Here is a 20,408-nt window from a genome sequence, read left to right on the forward strand (position 1 = left end):
GCTTCAGTGCCCTGAAGAGACTCTGAAGGCCTCCTATTGGGTTCTTTTTAGAGATACTTCTCATCTAGTCCCATATCTGTGAGGGGGGAGGCAGCTCTGCTGACCTTCTTCTCAGGGAGGTACAGGTGGATCCTCCTGCCAGGAGCTGGGACATGGACCCCCTGAGGATTAGGTGACCCTGGTACCTCCTCAGAGGTTCCATAGCTGCCATCCAAGCTGAGAGCTAACACATGTTAAGGGTGGCTGCTAAGCACACAGGGTCACCCTGGGTTCTCCCCAAACCAAGCTGTAGCTTTCTCCCATAAGAACCTCCGCAACAGCTGGGAGTAAAGGGATTACCTTCCCAAGGCCCGGCTCTTCCTGCACGCCCACTTGGCTCTACCTGGTGACCCTCCAGGGCCACAGTGAGGCTATCATTGCCAGAGGGCTCTCCTTATAGAGGAGGCTCAGGCTGTCCTAAAAGGAGTCTGTTCTCCCCATGAGGGCCGAGTGAACAGTCCCAAGTCTCCATTTTATGGCCTTCTAGAAGAACGTATGGGAGGGAGGAATGGGGTTAGGAAAAGATGAAGCTAGTGGCTCCTGGAGAGGCCTGCTGCCCAGGGTACAGCGGCATGAGACAGGCCCCTTTGAGTGACACTCTTCCCAGGACTCCTGCTGCAATGCCCGCCTGCCTGCAAGTGAGCAAGGGCGACGGTGCATGAGGCCGCCTGCATGTGCGGTTCCGCCCTGGGCTCCAAGGGCCACTCTGTCCTGGAGGGTAGTCAGTGCATGTTGATGGAGCCCAGCATGGCTGTCCAGGGTTCCCAGCTAGGGGATGAGGCAAAGGTGGGGCTGCGGGTCCCACCTGCCTGATTAGGTTGGTTCAGCTGTATTCCAGTGATATGCATCAGGAGTCTTCTCCGTGTTTCTGTCAGACGTCCCAGTGTGGCAGAGCACCTCAGCCAGCAGGGAAACCTTTGCTGTAGAGTGTTGTCCTCCAGAATCCCTCCAACATTGAGCAGATGTGAGAGCAAAGATGACCATAACTATCAGGCTAGCTGTGGGTTGGCTGCAGTTTCTTGGCCTGACCACCCCTGGGAATAGGCAGTATCCTCCCAGGGGTGGAGGGTCACTGGCCTGTGGAGTCCCCAGGTGAGATTTATGGGATCCCATGACTGCTCCATCCACCTTTGGCTCCTGCTGCACCTAAAGGACATAGTTAGTCCAGGGCAGATGTGGATATTGAAGAAAGAAGTGGATCAGGAAACCAATGGCCAGGAACTGCCTACTTAGGAAGGGCCAGGCTGCGCCTCATGCTGCACTCAAGACATGCACAAGGGCTGATGTAAAACAGGGGTTCACAGGGAGGATGTTGAAATGACATAGGTATAAGCTCAGGGCTCAAAGCTTTCTGGGGCTGGGCCAAAGCCATGGCTCATCCAAGTCCTCAGACTTGGCACATCCACCCCAGCCTCAACTCTGTCCTTTTCCTTCCTGTGGATAACTGTTAACATCTCCAGTAGTGCAGCTTGGAAAAGTGGGTTTTGATAGACTTGTGGACTCATATGGAGCCCTCTTATGACCAAGGACAGTCCTGGGGTCTCTACAGGCCTGCAGATGCTTCTTTTCCTGTGAGAATCATTTGGAGACAAGCCAAGGGGGAAGGTAGGAGGGTCCCATGTCTGGCCGACTCTCAGATCCGTATTGTCCTGCACTGTTTCAACTCAGAATCCAGCAGGGAATGTGCTGGCTTGGCCAAGGCTGTGTGGCCTGATAGGAGGTACAGTCAGGCCTACCTTGTGCAAAACACCCATTGAAACTGTTGCATTTAAAAAGTCACATCCCTAGAGGGATGGAGGTCCCTCTCTTGCTGCTCAGCTTGCCATGACAAGTGTCTTTAAGACTCTTGTCTTCCTCTGTATACCCCAAGGAGGAGCCTGTTCTCCTGCTGTGTCAGCAGCAGGTCACCAGCAGGAAGAGGTCTCCATGCCACAGCCTTAGCAGTGCCAGGCACAGCTCCATGCCAGGGGCAGATGGGCATTCCATGCTGCCTGCACTGGGTAGATCTCTTTGGGGATGAGCTGTGTGTTAGAGATAGGGAAGGAGAGAGGCAGGGTCCACAGACAGGAGTGGGGCTGCCCTGGACCAGGACTAGCGTATCCCTGTGTAATAAGTTTTAAGGAGATATACTCTAGCCCCAGTGAGGGGAGGATTTTCACCGTCTGTGCTCTAGGAAAGAAGTTGGAATTTCTGGTCCTGGGAACCCTTGACAGGGCTGCCCTAGGGTATCAGGGTAGTCACTGGAGCTCCATGGGGGGTGGGGGGAGGGTACTCAACCTTTCGGGGATGAACGGCAGAGGACAGGATGCAGGAGTCCAGTGTCTGCTTAGCTCCAGGGGAGACCTGCTCTCAAGATCCTGACGTAACCCTGGACTTGGCAGAAGTTTTGTGAGAGTTAACAGATCCACAAGGAGGGAGACCGGGAACTAAAACTGTGCCGCCACAGCAGGCTGGGCCTGCCTTTCAGGGTCTTGAGGTTGTATGCAGCTCCTGGGTGGTTGTGACCCTGTGACACCACATGCAGAGCCTGGGAGGGACCAGGCATGGTGATCTGGCTAGAAGGGAGGTGGTCAGCAGGCAACACTGGGGCCCAGGCCTGGTCTCTGAAATGAAACAGGCCACCCAAAGAAGCAAGGGTCAGAACTGCCCTGTGAGATTGTGGGTAGATGCCAAGGTTCCCAGGCTTCTGACTTAAGAGGGCTGGGTGGCCCAGGAATTTGTATTTCTGCTCATGCAGGGTGCTGCTGTTGCTGCTGCTTCTTGGGGGACACCCTGTTTGAGAAAGCTGCAGCCCTAGGTCTCTGTGTGCAGACCCAGGCCTGCCCTGGGCAGTAAGAGTCCCCCTCTGGATAGCAGCAGAGCCCAGCATCAGGCATGGTCAGCAAGCATCCTGGAACCGGGTGTGTAAGGAGCTGTGCCTCCTCCTTCCTCACTGGACCTGGGGCCAAGGGACCCCACCCCTCCCGTGCCCTTCGTGCTGTGCCCAGCCCTGGCTGCTTCTCTAACCTGCTGTACCGGCCGCACGGCCACTTGGCTGTCCTTGGGGAATGCTGGGCCAGGACGGGCTGGCTTTGCTGCCCCGTGTGAGTGCCTGCCTGAACCAATACAAATCTTGTTTTCTCTTTCTTCCTCTCTTCCTTTCTCACTCCTTCCCTTCCTCACCTTTCCTTTTCTGTAAGGTAAGCTGACTTCCTCCTTTTTTTTCTTTTTTTTTTTAAGTTCTAAAATTAAAATTCTAACTTTTGCTGTGGAGGGTGTGAATGCTGGGGGTGGAGGACGGGGCAGAGCCAGGTCTACCCTGACCTCTGAGGGGAGTTTTGGGGTCACAGGGTCATCTGCTGGGCCTGGGCATCTGCTGGGGCTTGTGGGCAAAAAGGCTGCTGTTGGCCCCAGTGAGTGCCACTAAGAAATGGCCCCCACTAGCAGGGTTGCTGGGACAGTTCAGGAAGACAGCAAGGCCAAGGCATTTGGACACTGGTGGAGAGGTCGGAGTCCCATTGTTAGAAAGAAGGGTGGGGTCTGAGCAGGGCATGTACCTGGGCTGGGATGAACCCCTGATGGGAACATGGTGAACTGTGGGAGTCAAGACCTTCCCTCCTTGCTCAGCTGCCCACGACCCCCAACCTGCTGCCAGCCCCCAAGGGAGGAGTCCACATTCTCCCTCTCTTGAAAGCCAAGGGGCACAGGGTTAGAACAACAGCGCCTCCATGCCCTGTTGGAGCCCCAAGGTTGCAGAAGATTCTGGGGAAGGGGCAATCCTGGGGTGAGGGGTCCCTGGGCAGTGTGGCCCAGCTCCCTCTGGAGGTTCTGATGCTGCTCAGGGCCTGGCTATGTGCCGAAGCCACAACTGTTTCCAGTCCTGGGCCTCACTCCTGGGGAAAGGGCAGAGATAGGTGGGAGGGTTGGGTTCACAGGGAGACCCGGGTCCATCACTAACAATGCCTTCTTCCTTCCCAATGCAGCAGCCAAGAGTTTACTCAACAAGAAGGCAGATGGAGTCAAGGTGAGGAGCCAGTTTGGCCTTAGGGGCCCAGATCCTAGAGCTCTGCCCCTGCCACTGAGGCTGTGGCTTTAGAGACCCTGATAAGCATGGGAGGAGAAGTGGGTGCCCTTTTTCTCCCTAACAGCTCCTCTCCTCTCTCTCCACAGCCCCAGACAAACAGCACCAAAAACAGTTCGGCCATCACCAGCCCCAAAGGGACCCTCCCTCCTGCTGCCCTGGTACTGAACTCCTCAACCCCTGGCCCCTCCCACACCCACTGTCTGAGAGGCCCTGTGAGGTGGGGTCCCACCCAGCCTGGCTGGTCTCTGACAGCACACACCTACCCCGACCAATCCCACACTTGCTGGGGGCAGTGATGGGGGATTTGGTCTCAAGTGAGAGACCACTGGTCAGGGGCCCCAGGTTCAGGCCAGTACAGAGCTGTTCAGGGAACCCCTTTCTGGAGTCCGGAGATATAGGTACAGAGGAGAGGTCTGTCCTACCACCTATGCTGCCTTATGAGTCATCCCCCCAACAATCTGCAGCGAGAGATTGTTCAGGAAGCTGGTGAGGCAGAAGGGCACTGCCATGGCTCCCCATCCCCCCAGGGACCTCACCCTCAGCTTCTCTGCCACTCTCAACAGGTTGACCCAGCTTAGGGGTATAGCCTGGAGTGACACACCCTGAGTCCCATGGGGGTGGGGGCCATGGTGGTGTAGTGAGATGTCCAGCAGCATCCAGGGTGTGCTTGCCCCTCCCATCTGTTCCTATCAAAACTAAGGTACCCTGCTGGTCTATGGATGCCTGAAAGGGAGGCTGGGGGCTCCCTGCTGGGGAGGGGTGGGGATGCTGACTCCCCTACTATGTATCACTCTGCTTCTTGAGGTGGTATTGACCATCTCTGGCCTCTTTGCCCTGGGGGGCTCCTGTCCAGGTAAATCTCACAGCTGGCATTCTCAGAGATGTGGAGTTGTGACCAGAGGGCACCAGCCTCCTGCTGAGGCACCATATGCTTACACTCACTATCCAGGGGCAGTTTGGAGTTTGCTGGGCCATAGGCTCCTAAGTTTGCTAGAAGTATGCTTGGAATCCCCCATGGGCCTCAGGCCAGGCTTCTGGGAGACAGCCCAAGACTGTCCACAGGAAGGCTGCCTTTGCCAAATGGTTCCCTTGAGCTCATGGGGAGTCCTCAGGAGAGGAAAGCTGTCGTGTACAGGCAGTGGGGAACCTGCTCAGAGCAGCTGGGCTGTGGCAAGAGGGTGCCAGGCACCACCTAGGTCCTCCCAGTGGGCCAAGGTGGCTCACACACCCGCCTCACAGCCAGCCCCATTTGGGCCCTGTCCATCCCATGTACCACTCCCACCCCGATGGCATCTTTAAGCCTGTGCCTCCCCCATGCTGGGGCAGAGGGTCCAGGCAGCAAAGGGTGGGGAGAACTCCTGGAGGCAGAGCCCACATGTATCTGCAGCTTCTCTTGGCCCCCATGAGCTCCATCATCCCTCGGGAGGGCAGGCGCCGTCTCCAGCCTGGGAAGATCTGTTGGTTCCATCATGTTGGTCGGACCCCAGCCTGCTCCACTGCCCTGAGGGCCATCGCTGACCACCTGCTGCCTCCATCCCTATTGGGCCATCTCGCTGACCACTTGTCGCCTCCATCCCTGTCCCCTCTGCTCTGCACTCTCTCTGGGTGGACTCTGGCCGCTGCCCACTCCTCCTCTGTCTCCCTGGCTCCCCTGTCCTCTGCTTCCTTCTTTCTCACTCTCCCTCTCTTTCCTTCCTCTGTCTGCCGCCTTCTATAGGAGCCTCAAACCACCGTTATCCATAACCCAGTGGACGGGATTAAGGTACTGCAGCGGCCTCACTCCTCCTCACCCTTTCCTCGGGCAGGAGGCGCCGGGCCCAGGAGGAGGGTCTGGACAGTGACCTGGGAAAGCATTTGTGCCCAGAGTGGAGGGCAGGTGTGCAGTGGCCTGAACTCCCAAGGCAGGGAAGAGCCCACAGGCCCACCTGCCTGGGGACCACAGCAGAAAACGAAGCGCCAGGCGCTTCCCTGGGAAGAAATCTTACAGATGTGCCCTGTCACCACATGCCAGCTCTCAGCCAGACTCTAAGGGGACCTCCTACTACAGGCACTGGGGCAGGTCCACGGCTCAGGAACTTTGTCCTTGCCCCTCTGGCTGCCCCCCACCCCTCAATCCCTAGCATAGCCCCAGTGCTTCCTGCTGAGCGGACCCCCCCACCCTCTGCTCTGCCATCTGCTCCATCACATTGGCGTCATCACCTGGGGCCGGGGAAGGGGCTGGCTCTCTGTGGTGGTGGGAGGGATGGGCAGGTGGCTGAACCCTTTCCAGTACAGCACCCATGCCAGCAAGCAGTTCAGACTTATGCCAGGACCTGAGCTCCCTAATGAACCCCCAGAATGCCCTCATGAGGCCCCCATTCCCTTCTGAAGGTTCCAGAAGACACCATCCCATGGCAGGGACCAGAGGCTGTGGGCATCCACAGTGCTAGACACCAAAGACCTGTCTTCCTTCCGCTTGGATGATGGGTGCCCCTTGGGCCCTGTGTGTCTGGAGAGGGATCATATTTCTCTGTGAGGGACCCCTAGACAACATTTTCTGGGTTGAGGTGAGCCATGATCCTACACTTGAACACCTCCAGTTCTGGCCTAGGGCCCAGAGCAAAGTCCAGTCAGTGTCCAGACCAGCAGGTAGTCCCTCAGGGACCTATGAGATAGATATTCCTTCTGAGGAATAGAGCAAGGTCCCTGGAGACATGAGGCATCTGGATACTGTTTTTCTCTGAAGGGCAACAGACACTTGAGGTGGGAAGGGCTGGGCCTGGCAGGATTTGGAGGGGCAGATGGCCCAGGTGGGCATCTCACTTTTTTCTGGGGAGGGGCTAGGTGGCAGGTATATTCTGTCTGGGGCCCCAAGAGACTTGAATCTGAAAGTTGCTCCATCTAAATGTCAAATTCCTAGGCACATCACCAGGAGTCAGAAAAATCACCTTGTGTTTTAAGTCTTGAAATTTCAAAGTGCTGGTTCCTCTCATTAGACAGTCAGTTAAGCATCCCAGAGTCTCGTTGGGAAAAGGGAAGTCAAGGCCCTTGCTGTTGGGGATGTGGATGGATGCTGCCTATGGTGGGGCAGGATGAGGCCTTGAGAGGGCTCCTGCACAGATCAGGGAGCTTTCTCCTCCAGTTACTGCTCCATAAGATTTGGGGGGCCCCAAGGCCTGCCACCACAGGCCTGACCCAGAGCCCTTGGCTAGTCCCACTGCTGGCTGTATCCCTTCTGTCCTCAATCACATCCTGACCTGCACCTCCCCTGTTTCCTCAGGAATCTTCTGACAGCACCAACACAACCATAGAGGATGAAGATGCTAAAGGTACCTACCAGAGACCTAGCCCATCCATGCTGGGTTACTCTTTGGGGTGGATAAGCCTTCAGGGGGTCCAGTGTCCTGCAACACATCAGCTTAGGACCTGGTGTCAGAGGCTTCCCAGTGTGGACAAGAAGCAGCTTTGAGACCACCACCAAGCTTCTCAAGTACCCTGTCCAAGTGAGGAAGCCATGGCCATGAATTGGGGCTTGTTCTGTTCTGGGAGCCAGGAGCTCAGTTCCCATGGGGGACCAAGCATGAGGGTAGAATTTGCTCAAGATGTTGTTCTTCTCTTAAAGTTCCTTAAGCTTGTGATTCCGTCCATCTTGCACTGGTGAGTGGCTGGGTGACTGAACCATACTTCGTTTCCCGGGAGCACCCCCGCCCTCCCTGTGGTGGGCTTCAGTGCTATACCCTGATCCCAAAGCTCTTCCTGCAGAGCACAGCCTTGTGTGTTCCTCCCAAAGACCACAAGGCACCTGGCACCATCGAGTGGTCCCCCAGCCTATCTTCTGCCTTGTCCAACTCCCCAGAAGTAGCCTGGTAGCCATCCAGGCAACCTATTACATAGTCCATCAGCTGCCCTTTAGGATGGCCCCAGGGGTCAGATGGGGGTTCTGATCCTACCCATCCCATCCAGCTGTGATGTTATTCCTGAATGTCCCTCAAGCTTCAGAGTGAGGCAAGCATAGGGCTTTGGGCCCTTAACACAGGACAGTGGACATCTATGTTGTTCCCTCACAGATTGAAACAGGCCCTAAAGTCAGCAGTATGAAGACCACTTATACTTCCCTGTTCAAGATTGTGCCCTCAGCATGGGGCAATAACAAAGGTGGCTGAGCCTCAGTTCTGCAGGGAGATAGAAGAGGACAAGGGGGACAGGATAAGGCTCAGAGACAAGGCAGGAAACCAATATGGGGCAGGTCCTGGGGCTGCAGAACAGGGCCACTGGGCCTCTCTCACCTCAGCCAGGACAAGCCCAGTGGCCACAATGCCTTGTGGTAATTGTCATTCCCACTTCCTGATTCTACAGGTCCTGGCCAGGGGCCACCAAATGAGGCTTCCTGACCCCAGTGGGTGGCCCCAAAGGATGACCCTCCTCACCCATCTCTGTTCACCCTCCAGCTCCCAGCAGTGGTCTGGGGTTCAGCGATAACCTCCCTCCTCCCCTTTCTAGCCCATTATGGGGCCTCTGCTGCCCCCTTTCCTAAGTGCCTGTCGCCTACCCACCTGCCTCTGTTCACCCCAGGCCCCAGGGTCACTGATGTCCTAAGCTCGGTGAGGAGAGGCTCGGGAGCCCCAGAAGCTGAGGGGCCCCTGCCCTGCCCATCTTCAACTCCTATTAGCCCCCTGCCAGCCCCATGTAAGTAGCCCGGGCCCTGCTGCTGCCGGGATCACTTTGAAGGGCGTGGCAATTCTCTCTGAAGGGCTACTCAAGAACCAAGTGGGGGGGACTGAGTTTGGACCAATGGCTCCAGCCTGATTCAGCCCTTGGCCTCTACATCAGGCTCCCAGAGCTGCCTTTGCCCAGTGAATGCCACCTCCATATAAGCCAGGGCCAGAGGCCTCTGTCTATGGGGAAACTGTCCCAGCCTACCTTCCAGCTCACAGCCTGCCTCTGGGCAGTCTGGGAGGCTTTGAAGGGTCCGGTCTTGATACCATGATCTCCAAGAATAGCCCAGTTATCTCTCTGTCCCATTCTGGGGACTTCTTGCTGCTGAGATAGCCCTCATGTGGGAAGTCTGAGCCCAGGGCCCTACTTTCCTCCCTCCTCTTGGCTCTGCCATCTTCTCATGCGTCTGTCTGCCTCGTGTTCATGTCTTGTCTGTTCCACCCAGCCCCCAGGATCTCTGACATCCTGAACTCGGTGAGAAGGGGCTCAGGAACCCCAGAAGCCGAGGGGCCCCTATCAGCAGGGCCTTCACCCTGCCTGTCTCCAGGTCTCCTAGGCCCCCTGCCCACCCCGTGTAAGTAGTGGCCTCCAGGACTGCTGCCTTTCCTGCTGAGGGCTCACTGCGAATGGCCAGCGTTCACAGCTTCCTGCACCTGCTGTGCACGGCCCAGCTCGCCCCAGGCCAGGATGCCCAATGGGTATCCAGCCTGGCTGGGCTTCCTGGGGACACATGCGCTAACTCAGCAAGGCAGCTACTTGGCTTCTGCCTCCAGGGACCCAGCCGTCCTTGTGGCTCATCTCCTACTCCCTACTCCCCACCTGCTCGCCGCCCACCTCGCTGTCAGCTCTAGGCCTCTCCCTCAGAAGGGCTGTCCTACACTTGGGCAGTTGGCCTGGCCCCTCCTTGCCCCCTCAGGCAATCTCTGCTGAGAATTTTCCAGCCTTGCTGACTTCACATCTGGTTCACCCTGCCCTGCCACAATGCCCAGGAGCCTACTCCCAGGGATGCCTCTGGTTTCCAATGTACCCTCAAGCCCAGAGCACAATTTCCTCAGCAAGGGGTGGAGGGTTGAGGAATGTGCTGAAATTGGAACCCCAGTCAGGGTCCCCACAGTTTATAGGCAAAGAGATATATCATAAAGGCTTGGCCTTTACTGACTTGTGCTGTCCACATGGGCCAAGATCGTGCTTCCTCTTAGATTTCCCTTCCCTGGGTACAGTGGTACACACCTGTAATCCCAGTGGCTCGGGAGACTGAGGGAGGAGAATCACAAGTTCAAAGCCAGCCTCAGCAACTCAGCGAGGCATTAGGCAACTTAGTGAGACCCTGTCTCTAAATAAAATATAAAAAATGGCTGGGAATATGGCCCCCTGGTTAAGCATCCTTGGGTTCAATCCCTGGTACCAAAGAGAAAGAAAGATTTCCCTTCCCTTCCTCATCCATTTTTTCCCCATCTATCAAGCCCTTCCCAAGGGCCAGTTACATGAAAAAATATCCTGTGGCTTCCTTTGGGCCAGGTTGCCTCTCCTTGGAGGGCACCCTCTGCCCATAGCAGCTTCCAGTTCAGCCCACCTGGACAGACAAAGGCATCCTGGTTCATTCTGGAGCCAGCTCCCCACATTCCTTCTGTCCTCCCACATCCCCACACATCCCCCTGTCTACCTTCCATCCTCCTATATCTCCCTCTGTCTTCCCACTCTGGCTTGGCTCTCAGCCCATAGTTTTCTCTCTTGCATGTCCCCTCACCCCACTGTGTTCACGTCTGTCTGTTCCACCCAGCCCCCAGGATCTCTGACATCCTCAACTCGGTGAGGAGGGGCTCAGGTACCCCAGAAGCTGAGGGCTCCCTGCCAGTGGGCCCCCCACCTTGCCCATCTCCGACTCTCCCTGGCCCCCTGCCCACCCCGTGTAAGTAGCACTTTGAGTGGCCCTGGAAGCTGTTTGGAGGGCTCAACGGGGGTGAGCCCCTGCTGTGGTGTGTCACCAACCTGGCTCTGGGAAGGCCTAGCTTTTGGAGACATGGGGGACACAGGGTCCCTCTACTGGGTCATGGAGATTTGCATCAAAGCACATAAAGAAGTCATTTGGTCTCATAAAATTAAAATTATGGTCATGAAGTATGTGTGTATGCATGTGCACGTGCGTGCCGGTGTGCATGTGTGTGCACAAGTGCCCGCACACACATGTGCATATGAATGCCTGCATATAGGAAAAGCATCCCAAATGACGTGTTTGTTGCTAACCTGTGCACTACCCTGTGGGCCATAGCTTTCTTCTGATGGGAAACTAAAGTGGGCAGCTGCCCCTGCAGTGCTGATCTTCAGTGCAAGAGGCAGAGGGTCCATTATTTGGCCAGGGCCCTTCACATTGTACAGGTTGCACTCTGATGAGGGTGGACTTGTGTGGATAGTATGGCAGGAAAAGAAACATAGTCCTGGGTACTGAAAAGTTCTGGCATTCCAGCTGCCCAGCTGGACATCAGGGAGCAGACTTGAGGGCTAGCCAGGGGCAAGAGAAGGCGGGAGAGACAGGCGCAGACTGGGCGGCCTCCCCAGTCTGTCTGCTGACTGCCGGCCAGTATCACTTACAGGGATGGATGATATCCCAGGGCTGCAGCCGCCACCATCCCCGCCTCTAGGGAGACACAGAGTTGGGGGTGGTGCTGAGATGCTCTCAGAGAAGAGGCTGCCGGGCCAGGGGCTCGGCATGGCAGGGCAGTGGCTGGGTGAGTACCTGTGATAGGTGGGGCCTGGGACCACCCACGTCCCTAATACTCTGCAGGCCAGCCTTGGGGGACTGCTGCAGGTGTCTGGGGCAGAGTAGAGGAGACAGAGAGACCTACAGAAGCAGTGGCCCAAGAGGGTGGGGGTATGCAGCCTGCAGTCTCAAAGGGGCTCCAGGTCAGCTGGGGTGATTGGAGATGAGGTGCTGAGGCAAGAGGCCAGGTTCTTGCTGGTGAGGGGGTTGGGGGTCAATCGTGGGGTGGACAGCAGCTAAAGCTCATGAGGGAGGCAAATAGGAAAAGCACTGGGGTGAGCACAAAGTGGGGCTTCTGGGAGTATCAGCACCCTTTTGCATTTATTTCTGCAGCATCTCATCTGATTTTAAGGAGTCCTGCTGCCCTTATGGAGGGCAAGCCGGACAGTTAGCTGGGTGGCTATTCTAGGTAAGGGCCTGTGGGGAAACTGAATGGCTGGGTCACCTTAGGGACCATTGCATAGACTTGTTCCTTTAGGGTCTGTTCTGAACTTGGCTAGAGGAGGAAGGGCTACAAGAAAGGGTCTGTGAACAGGACTGGATGGTTTGGCTACCCTGGAAGGAGCTGGGCAGGGCTAGGCAAAGTGCAGGGAAAGAAGTCTGTGGAACTTAGGGAAGGAGGAGGGCACCAAGTGCCAGCTCCATGCCACTCTGCAGGCAGGTTTTGAATCTCCCCCCTTTCTTGAGAAGGTGCCCACAGCTATCTTAGTTTGTGAATAGCCAGGTGCCACTGGCCCACCTCAGGCCAGACCCTCCTACCCGGGTGCTCCCTGCACCCCAGGCCTAGCCCCCTAATCGGGGATTATGCATGAAGCAGGCTGATCCACGCTGATCCAGGCTGATCCCAGGGCAGCTGTCCTGCCTCCCACCACTGCTGATTCTGAAGGACAGGGCTTTGAGCCAGCTGGGGTCAGATTCTACACCAGCCCCACTTGGACACTAGGAGGTTCCCTAGGCTGGTAGCTTCCTGCAAGAGAGCTGCAGGTAGTGTGAGGCCCTGGCTCATACTGGGCTGGGGAAAACCCTCCCAGGCCATACCTTGCCCACCACTTGAGCTTCTTCCCTGGAGTTGTTGGGGACAGGGCATCTTGTCTTCAGCTGCAGGCATCATGCCTCAGGCATCCCTTCATGCTGGGGGAGCCCTGCTCCCTCCCTCATGGGTGGTTTCCTTCTCCAGAGACCTGGATATCAAGAACTCAAAAGTGCCCACAAGCTATTTGGAAAGACAGAGTGGGCTGGGTTGCATGGGGATCTAAGCAGCAGCCATTCCTCAGGGTAAGAGGTGTCTGGCCCCAATTCACAGGTTTCAGCTTCCTTACCTGTAGAATGGGCAGGAGGCTCTCCCAGCAGATCCTGTTTCCAACTCTGAGACCCTGTTTACTGCCTCTTGACTGGTGCTATGACCATGGACCTCCTCTTCTGCTTACTTAACATTTTCTCTTTACATTGACTCCCATTTTTAATTATAGTTTGTTTAAAACTATACTCCTCAAATGAAAGATTGGTTCCACTTACCACAGTATAAGGTGACTATAGAATCAAAGCCCACTGGAAACAAAACAATGTCCTCCATTCCAGTCAGATTCTGCCCTGTGCTGAGGGCATAGCAGGAGGAGGAGGGCAGCTCACTCTGTTAAAAAGGGGATTATCAAGTGTCAGGAGATTCTGGACAGTGGAAGGCAGGGGCGACAGCCCAGGGAGCCTGGCTCTGGGACTGGGGAAGAATTTGGTTGCAGGTTCAGGAGAGCTCAGACCTGAAGCTCTGAGCCACCTCCAGAAAGAATAGGTGAAGTGGGGCATGATGGGCACTTAGAATTTTGCAACCCTGGTGGGGTCCAGATGTTAAGGACCAGAATAGCTGTTGCACATTTGGAACAGAGCCCTGGTACTCTCCCAGAGCTGGGCATATAGATGTGGGACTAGGAACAGGAACTGGAGGGGAAAGGGTTTCTGGAACTCACAACCCACTCCTCCTGGAGACCATCTTTCTAGAATTGATTGTGTGAGTAGTGGGATTAGGCACCTGCTGTGAGACTACCCTGAACACAAACAGTGATATGATCTAGATACAAGGCCAGGCAAGAAATGGAAACAGAATGATGGCACAAGTATAGCTGGGTTAGGAGAGAGGGCCTTTCCAAGATAGGGGCAGATCACAAACATGCATGCATGTGCACACATATGGACATGTACCCACAAACACAGCATATGGGCACTGATATGCACTGTGTCACATACACACATGCAGGTGTGTAATTGTAGCATTGTGTACATGCACACTGCATGACTGCTACATGCATGCACTCATACACAGGTATACATGTTTGCCTGCATGCACAAGCATGTGTGTGCACACATGCACATTCTCACACATGAATGCACCCAACTCCTCAGAGGTGCCATTGAGCAACTTCTGCCCTCACTGGCCAGGTGCTGCAAGGACCAAGCAAGGATAGCTCATATTTCGCAGGCAGACACAGATGCCTTCTGCCAGCACATGTGGTCACACGTGGGCTGCCATGTAGCAGGCAGTGTCTCTGCAGTGGTGGATTTAGCTTCCTCCCTGCCTTCCAGGTACAAGTTCCTCTGTGTCCCAGAGGTGCTGCAAAAATGGTGACAGGCAGCCCTGCCATGGGATATATTATTGTCTGCTGCTTTCATCTTTAAAAATTTTACAATAAACTGTAATTAAAGCAGCAAAGGGGCTTCCAGTTTATTGCCCTAGAGGTTAGGGAGCCTGTCTAGAAGCCTAGAGCCAGAACCCAGGAGAAGTGTCAGCAAGGAGCAGCAGCAGACTTGAGGCCAGTTGGGGTAGAAGGGTCTGCCAGGACTCCAGCCCAGAACTAGGACAATAAATAGGCAGAGCCACAGGCTGTGGCTTCCAGGGAAAAGCAGGATATGGGGTAGCCAGAGACTGCATATTTTTTCCTGTGGATCCCTGGACCATCTTGTACCTTAGCCTTTGTTCAGGAGCCCCTCACCCTCCAGGGACCTTGGAGTCACTCCCTGAGTCTGCTGATGGCTGTTCCTGCCTGGTGCTGACCCCTAGTAACCCACCACTCTTACCAGCTTCCAAAGAGTTGCTGGGGGAAGGAAGTACTAAGTTAACAAGGCAAAGGTGGAAGATGGAGCAGGCAGATAAGTCAGGGTGGAAGTTACAGGAAAGCCCAGGTAGGACCCATGGAGATAGGAGGACCATTGTGGGGCGAGTTGTGAAAAGGGCTTTTTCCCCCCCTTTCTGCATTTTTCAGACATTTTGTTATATGGATGAAGTATTTCTGTCATTTAAAAACATTTAAAGAAAAATGAGATAGAGCTATTGCACTTGGAAATGAGGAAGCCATTGATGACTGTGGAGGGAGTGGTGTGATCAGGATAGTTTGGGCACAGGTGCCAGGGCATGGGAGTCCTTTCTAGAAACCAGAAGCAGAAACTAGGGTGGGAGCCGCCACATAGATACAGCCTGCAGCTCGAGCTCCACCCAGGCCCCCCACCTCAGTGCCCAGTGGTCATCCCAGTGTTTTCCTGCAGCCCGGAAGCAGGAGATTATCAAAACCACAGAGCAGCTCATTGAGGCCGTCAACAATGGTGACTTTGAAGCCTATGCGTGAGTCTCTGGGGGGCTGGGGTGGGGGGTTGTTGAGGAGGATGGAAAACTGGGCCCCTCCTCACTTGGGTTTGCCCCCCAGGAAAATCTGTGACCCAGGCCTGACCTCATTTGAGCCTGAAGCTCTAGGCAACCTGGTCGAAGGGATGGACTTCCACAGATTCTACTTTGAGAACCGTGAGTGAGGAAACTGGGGTGGGCATGAGGGGGTAGCACCTTCAAGGAAGTGCTTCAGTCAGGGGCAGGGCTGTGGCCAACTATGGAATCATCCCCATGAAGGGGAGCCAAGGTGGTGGGGGCAGAGAGCCAGGTGTGCAAGTCAGATGCTGAGGTGGAGGGGGATTATAGTGCATGCAGAGTGGGGGAATTGCTGGAGGGACCAGTTATCTTCAGTGCCAAGTCCCCACCTGTCTGCAGTGCTGGCCAAGAACAGCAAGCCGATTCACACGACCATCCTGAACCCACATGTGCACGTCATTGGTGAGGACGCAGCCTGCATCGCCTACATCCGCCTCACGCAGTACATCGACGGGCAGGGCCGGCCCCGTACCAGCCAGTCCGAAGAGACACGTGTGTGGCACCGCCGTGATGGCAAGTGGCAGAATGTGCACTTCCACTGCTCGGGAGCACCTGTGGCCCCACTGCAGTGAGGTGAGTGGCCCTTGGGGACAATGGCCAGCAGTGTCACAGGGCACACCCTGAAGGCTGGAAACTGATGAGGCTGGAGAAGCCGTGCAGGCCAGAACTTGGTGGGTCATAGTGGAGGGGCTCCCTAGCGCCACTCATCAGCACCTAAGATGGGGATCACCTGTGGTAGGCACAGGGGCCAACGCCCAGGTAGTAATTGAGCCTGGAGCCCTCTCTCGCCAGGCCCATTTGTGAACATTAACTTGCCCACTCCCTGTGGGGGCCCTCTTGTAGACAGCAAGGCCTGGGGGCCTGGTACAGGGGTGGGGTGCTGAGGAAGGTGACCCACCCTTGTTTCAGAGCTGCGCCTGTTTCACCGGACAGAGTTGGTGTTTGGAGCCCGGCCGCCCTTGGGCGCACGGCCTGCCTGTCGCATGTTTGTGTCTGCCTCGCCCCCTCCCCTGGTGCCTGTGTCTGCAGAAAACAAGACCAGACGTGATTTGTTTTTAAAAATAAGATGACGACAACGACAACCACTCAAAAAAATTTGACATCGGATGAAATGGGAAAAGGAAAAAAAAAAAAACTAAAGAAAGGAAAAGCTGTAAAAATCTGGCATTTGTGGGGTTGCTCCCCACCCAAGCTCCACGTGTGTCCGTTTCGCTCCTGGCCTTGGGGAGCCCTTGGGGCATGAACATACCCACGAGGCCCCCACGCGTGCTGAACGGTGTTAGTCTGTAGGTATCGCACTCACCCCACACCTCAGGCATCTGCATCCTCCCGCCAACGCATGGGCCCTGTGTGTGCTGCCTGGCTGTTGTGGTGTCAGGTGTCTTGGGGAGGGTTGTGGGGCCACTGGGCTGCCTCCTTTCCCGCTAGTCGTGCCTGAGAGTTGCTGCTGTTCCTGCTTTCCCTTCCCTTCCCTCATCCCTCTGAAGGGCTGGGTGTGGGCTTCCTCAAGTCACTATCCAGCATGGATAGCCCCTCGCCCCTTGAGTGTGCAAGAGACCACCGCCCCCAAGGCTACCAGAGAAGCCTCAAGGGCCCTGGGCTCCAGCTCTGGTCCTTTGGGGAGTGAGGTGTGGAAGGGTAAAATTTGCCTCCAGGCCTTGTGCCTGGCAAGAGGACACTTTGGCTGCAGCTCTGATCTGTCCAGCTGTGGAGAGGGGAATCAGCCAAAGGCTGGCTTCCCTGTTGTTTGGAGTACCTGTCCCTTCCCTGCTGGCCAGCAGCAGAACAACAATGGCCCTCCCTCAGCCTGGGCAGCTCCTCCCTGTGCAGCTGGGAGCAGACCTTACCAAGGACTGTGGGTCTGGAATCTCTGATGGACAATGGATGCTGGGAGCAGGCCAGGCTGCATCTGCAGAGATGGGGAACTAGGGGGCTCAGGGCTGGGTTGAGTGACACAGCAAGTTTGAAAGAGGGGTAAGAAGGTGCTGGGCTTCTGCCTGGGCAGGGATCTGAGTAGTTGTTTGCTGACATAGGAGTACTTTCATTACCTGGGCCTGGAGCAGAAGTCTCTGTGGGAGCCATCCAGGAGCACGTGGAAGGCCAAGGGTGGTGGTGGGCCAGGGATGCAGCCTAAAGAGGTTAGGCTGGGGGCAAGATGTATGGGTGTGGGGCTAGACACTGATGGGTGGAGGGAGGGTCCCTAGGGACAATGTGCTGCCTCCAGGGGCCGGTGGTGCTCCCAGGTGTAGTTGCCTGGGCTCACTGTGAGGTGGTCCCGGCCCCTTGTGATGGTGGGTGCCACGGCAAGGCTAAAGACAGAGTCCCAGGGCAGTTGGGCCAGGGAAGGTGGGTCTGAAGCCAGATTGGTAGGAGTGGGTAGGAGCCTTGAGTGCAGAGGTACAAGGGCCTCCACCCCAATGCTACCCACCTTCAATTCACGTCATTTTTCAACAAGGATTTTCTTTATCTTCCCCCACAAATCAAGTCAAGGGAGGGGCACAGAGTGGGGGACAGGACACAGGATCCTAAACTCCAAGGGGACTGCCCACCCATGGACACTCAGTGGACACCACCTTTCGTCCATACTGTGCCCAGGACAGCTGTCCTCATCCATGGACACAGGGTAAACATCTGCCAGGCTCCGCGCGAGTGGCTCAGGCCACAGGACAGCGGCAGGGCTTGCCATGGACAGCGTGCAGCCCCGCGGCCGGCCACCCTGGCGTCCTGGGGCCTCCTCCCCACCTCTCCCACTCACCTTGTTATCTCCACGGAGCTGCCTGTCTGGGATAATTTGGGGATTTTTTTTTCCTGGGGGATAATTCTTTTGCATGACCCTCTCTAAAGAGCAGGACACACCTGCTCTGCTAGCTAGGTGTTTGCGGGTGGTGGCGTTAGCCGCTGGCCAGTGCTGCAGGGAGTCACTGTCTGCAGTGCTGGCGGCCCCTTCCTCTTCTCTCTTTTTGCTGAGTTTCATTGTCTTTTCTTTCTGAGCCTTGTAGGTGTACAAAAATTATTCTTATTTTGTTCTGTCTCGGGAAACTGCAAATAAAAGAAAAACAGGACAAACTGCTTCAACTGCAGCTGGGTGCTTTATGTTGGGACCCTGCCAACCCCTTGCCCCACAGTATAGACCCACATCCACTCCCTGGCCCTGACCTGGCTCAGGCCCCTCCCCTGATGTTGCAGAGGGATGAGGCCCTATGTCCCTCTAGGGTGGCTAGTGGGTCATAGCAACAGCTGTCTTCACCCCTTGTCTGGGTCTCTCAAGTCCTCTGGGCTCCAGGCTGTCCACCCCAAAAGGCCTCCATCCCCAATGCCCTGACCTCTCTAGTTACCCCAGTGGCCTACACAGATGAGGCCAGGAAGGGCAGCCTCTAGGCAGGAAGGAGCCCTAAGACCAGGATCCCTGAGTGTCCCATTGGGTCTCTCCTTATGCCTCCATGCCATTTGACATGGGCTATTCTGGGTGTGAGGACATGTGCCTGCCACAGCCATGCTCTATTCCCATAGATTATGCAGACAGCTGACACTCAGACCAGCATGGACATTAGGCAACTACTGTAGTCAGGAGGCTTCATACAGAGATTACTACGTGGAGTCCAGGTCAGAGATCTAGAGTGGTGGGAGCAGAGGGATGCCAGGAGACAACCCAGGAGCAGCCATGGGCCTCCAGGGTCAGCAGGTGCTGAGGGGTCTGTCGGCTGACCTGGGTGCAAAGAGGAAAGGTTCCCAGGCCTTAGCCCTACATCTCCAATCTAAGCACAGAGCAAATCCCTTTCTGTGAAAACTCTGCCAGGCCTTTCATGTTCCCAGGCTGTCCTTCAGTTTCCCGCTATAGCCTATGTCTCAGGTGTAAAGTCTGCCAGAGCCTGCCTCAGAAACACCAACCCTGACCTGTGCCTCCAGAGCTCTGTGGATCTTTCTTCTGCCTTGGTGCCCTCTTGTTTCCCGGACACACCCTGGATAGTCCTTGTGGTCCTCCACACACATCTTCGTTTCCACTCCCCTCTATTTCTGTATCCCATGGCCTGTCCCTGCTGCCCTGTTCCTTATAACTTGTGCTTTCTAGGACAGAAGTATTGGCTTCAAAACAATCCCAGACACCAAACACACCTATCCTTGGGTTCAGGTAATTTTGTGCATCTGTGTGTGTGGTGCTGGGGTTGAACCCAGGACCTTTTGTGCATGTTAGAAAAGAGCTCTACCACTAAGCTACATCCCCAGCCCTTTTTAAACATTTTAATTTTCAGACAGGGGTCTAAGTTGACCAGGCTGGCCTTTGGAACACAGGGTCCTCCAGCCTCAGTCTCCTGAATAACTAGGATCACAGGTGTGCACCTCTGTTTCTGGCTCCAAGGAACTTCTGATAAGACCACTGGCCCTATACCATCAATCTTGTCCAGTAGGAACGGGGATCCTAAGGGATCCCCAGAACTGGCCAAAGCTTCCAGTTATCTCCTTCACTAAGCATTTTGTTACAGACCCCCTTGCTCAGTGAAGATGCCCTTGATGTCAGCTTATTGGACCCTGTGTGCTACACCTGGTCAGAAGCTCCCAGGTATGAGCAGCAGGAGGCAGATCCCAAGAGCCAGTGCAAAAAAGATCTAGGCCAGTACCCACAGGTGCAACCGTGATGGCACAGTATCTAGGGCTTTGCTTGTTTATCACTGTAATCAGAGGAACCTTTCCAGGCCAGGCCTTCCTCAGGAAGGCTGCAGCACACTACAGATCCTGAGCCTCCAACATGCATTATTCCTGAAGCCTTTTTGCAAGATGCCAGCAGGGCAGCTCTGATGGAATTTTAGGGATAGCACCCAGGGCTAACCACCCTGGGTTAACCACTAAGCACTACAGGCAGGGACGCCAATGAGGCATTTCACTTTTTTTTTTTTTTACTGGGGATTGAACCCAAGGGAGCTTTACCACTGGGCTGCATCCACAGCGCCCCCTCCCCTTCAGGCTCAGGTTACCCCAAGCTATGACAGGTCCTCCAATAAGGCACACTGGGTCCAGGGCTGCTTCCAGGACAGGCAGAGGCCTCAGAACGCCAATGATCAGCAGCTGAAATGACTCTCAATCTTCACATCCAAACCTGCAGGTCAGTTTTGCTCCTCAGGAAGCAGGATTCCCCATGTCCTGCTGTAGTTTCCATTTGTGCTGGGTAGTAA

At 55.5% G+C, this 20,408-nt stretch overlaps 1 protein-coding gene across 6 annotated transcripts in view; it reads left to right on the forward strand.

The window, feature by feature from the left end:
- CAMK2B (calcium/calmodulin dependent protein kinase II beta) overlaps positions 1-18,315 on the forward strand; it is a 103,857-nt gene extending 85,542 nt beyond the window's left edge. For 2 of the 6 annotated variants that reach the window (XM_081287009.1, XM_081287008.1), the window contains 11 exons: positions 4,005-4,042; positions 4,189-4,260; positions 5,820-5,864; positions 7,362-7,410; positions 8,654-8,767; positions 9,243-9,371; positions 10,578-10,706; positions 15,087-15,162; positions 15,245-15,339; positions 15,580-15,813; positions 16,150-18,315. In XM_081287009.1, coding sequence (XP_081143135.1) covers positions 4,005-4,042; positions 4,189-4,260; positions 5,820-5,864; positions 7,362-7,410; positions 8,654-8,767; positions 9,243-9,371; positions 10,578-10,706; positions 15,087-15,162; positions 15,245-15,339; positions 15,580-15,812 — 980 coding nt within the window. In that variant the 3' untranslated portion in view covers position 15,813; positions 16,150-18,315. Of the gene's footprint in view, positions 1-4,001; positions 4,043-4,188; positions 4,261-5,819; positions 5,865-7,361; positions 7,411-8,653; positions 8,768-9,242; positions 9,372-10,577; positions 10,707-15,086; positions 15,163-15,244; positions 15,340-15,579; positions 15,814-16,149 lie in introns of all 6 variants that reach the window. The other 4 variants (XM_081287010.1, XM_081287012.1, XM_081287007.1 and 1 more) reach the window with 3 other exon arrangements.
- Positions 18,316-20,408: the final 2,093 nt, after the last annotated feature.

The sequence above is a fragment of the Spermophilus citellus genome, assembly GCF_964194105.1.
Source record: "Spermophilus citellus genome assembly, chromosome: 3".
Taxonomy (NCBI): domain Eukaryota; kingdom Metazoa; phylum Chordata; class Mammalia; order Rodentia; family Sciuridae; genus Spermophilus; species Spermophilus citellus.